General features: G+C 55.4%; 1 protein-coding gene across 1 annotated transcript; it reads left to right on the forward strand.

The window, feature by feature from the left end:
• Positions 1 to 78: 78 nt before the first annotated feature.
• Positions 79 to 1,365, forward strand: PHALS_05723 (FOG: Transposon-encoded proteins with TYA, reverse transcriptase, integrase domains in various combinations; the record flags this gene model as incomplete). The annotated part of the gene is made up of 1 exon (XM_024719313.1): positions 79 to 1,365. The coding sequence occupies one exon, from the start codon at positions 79 to 81 to the stop codon at positions 1,363 to 1,365; it is 1,287 nt and encodes a 428-aa protein (XP_024584624.1).
• Between the last annotated feature and the right edge of the window lie 26 nt (positions 1,366 to 1,391).

Below are 1,391 nucleotides of genomic sequence, written 5' to 3' on the forward strand. Positions count from 1 at the left end.
AAGGCAAGGCTGGTCGCACTCGGAAACTGGCAGCGTCCTGGAATCGATTTCGTGGAAACGTTCGCACCGGTGGCTCGGATGTCGTCTTTTCGACTGCTACTGGCCACATCGGTTGAGCTAGGACTCACAGTCTACGGTGGAGACATCAATACTGCGTATCTAAACGCTAAGCTAGAGATCGAGCAGTACGTTCGGCAGATAGAAGGATTCCCGTGTGAAAGCCAAGGTCATGTCTACGTGGTGAAGAAAGCCCTCTACGGCTTGCGGCAGTCTGGACGCGAGTGGAACTCGGAGATCAACGGGTGGCTCCTCGAACGTGATTTCCAGCGGTGCTCTACAGAGCCATGCCTCTACTATAAGCTGGACGGAGAGCGCATCGTGTTCGTCTTGGTGTATGTCGATGACATACTCTGTGCCACCAACGACGAAGCCTTTAAGGTCCATTTCTTCCACGACCTGGATGCTGCGTACGGCTTGAAGGATCAAGGGGAAGTGCATGAGTATCTCGGTGTTGAAGTCACACAGACTGGTGAAGCAATCTGCATTTCTCAGCGTAAGTACGCTCGTGAAATCCTCGGCAAGTACGTGCACGACGACACCAAGCACTGTGGAAACCCAATGGAAACTAATGCCAGACTCGCTCCAGCAACCAAGAATGACAATATCGACTCGAGTTTTGACTACCGTGGCGCGTTGGGCATGTTGATGTACCTGGCTACCAGCACTAGGCCTGATCTGGCTTACTCGCTCGGCCAGCTAAGTCGGTTCGTTGCCAAGCCTTCCTCGAAGCACGTCGGGGCGATCAAGCGTGTGCTTCGCTATTTGATCGGCACGTGCGACTACGGCATCAAGTACACCAAGCGTGGAAGGGATGAATCGGATCGTGTAATTACGCTGAGCGGGTTCTGCGATAGTGATTGGGGAAGCGATCCAGAGACGCGGAAGAGCACTAGTGGCTCAGTGTTTACGCTGGCGGGTGGTGCAGTGGCGTGGATGTCACGCCGTCAACCGATCATCGCCTTGTCCACGGCAGAGGCCGAGTACGTGGCAGCGTGTGAGGCCAGTATGGAGGCGATGGCCGAGAGCAATATCCTCACAGAGATATTGCCATCCTACACAATCAAGCCGGTCATCGGAATCGACAGCAGTGCCGCGCTCACGATGGCCACAAACCCAACGTACAGCAGACGCACACGCCACATCGAACTTCGCTGGCACTACGTGCGCGAGCAAGTACAGCGTGGGTCGATCGCGCTGGTCAAGGTCCGTGGAGAAGAGAATCCAGCTGATGCTTTCACGAAGCCGCTGGACAAGACGCGTCTCGAGTCACTCGGCGCGTTGATGGGCATCACTACGGTGGCCTGAGTTCGAAGTGTGGACTTCGAGAGGGG

Source organism: Plasmopara halstedii (assembly GCF_900000015.1).
Source record: "Plasmopara halstedii genome assembly, contig: Scaffold_2915, whole genome shotgun sequence".
Lineage (NCBI taxonomy): Eukaryota > Oomycota > Peronosporomycetes > Peronosporales > Peronosporaceae > Plasmopara > Plasmopara halstedii.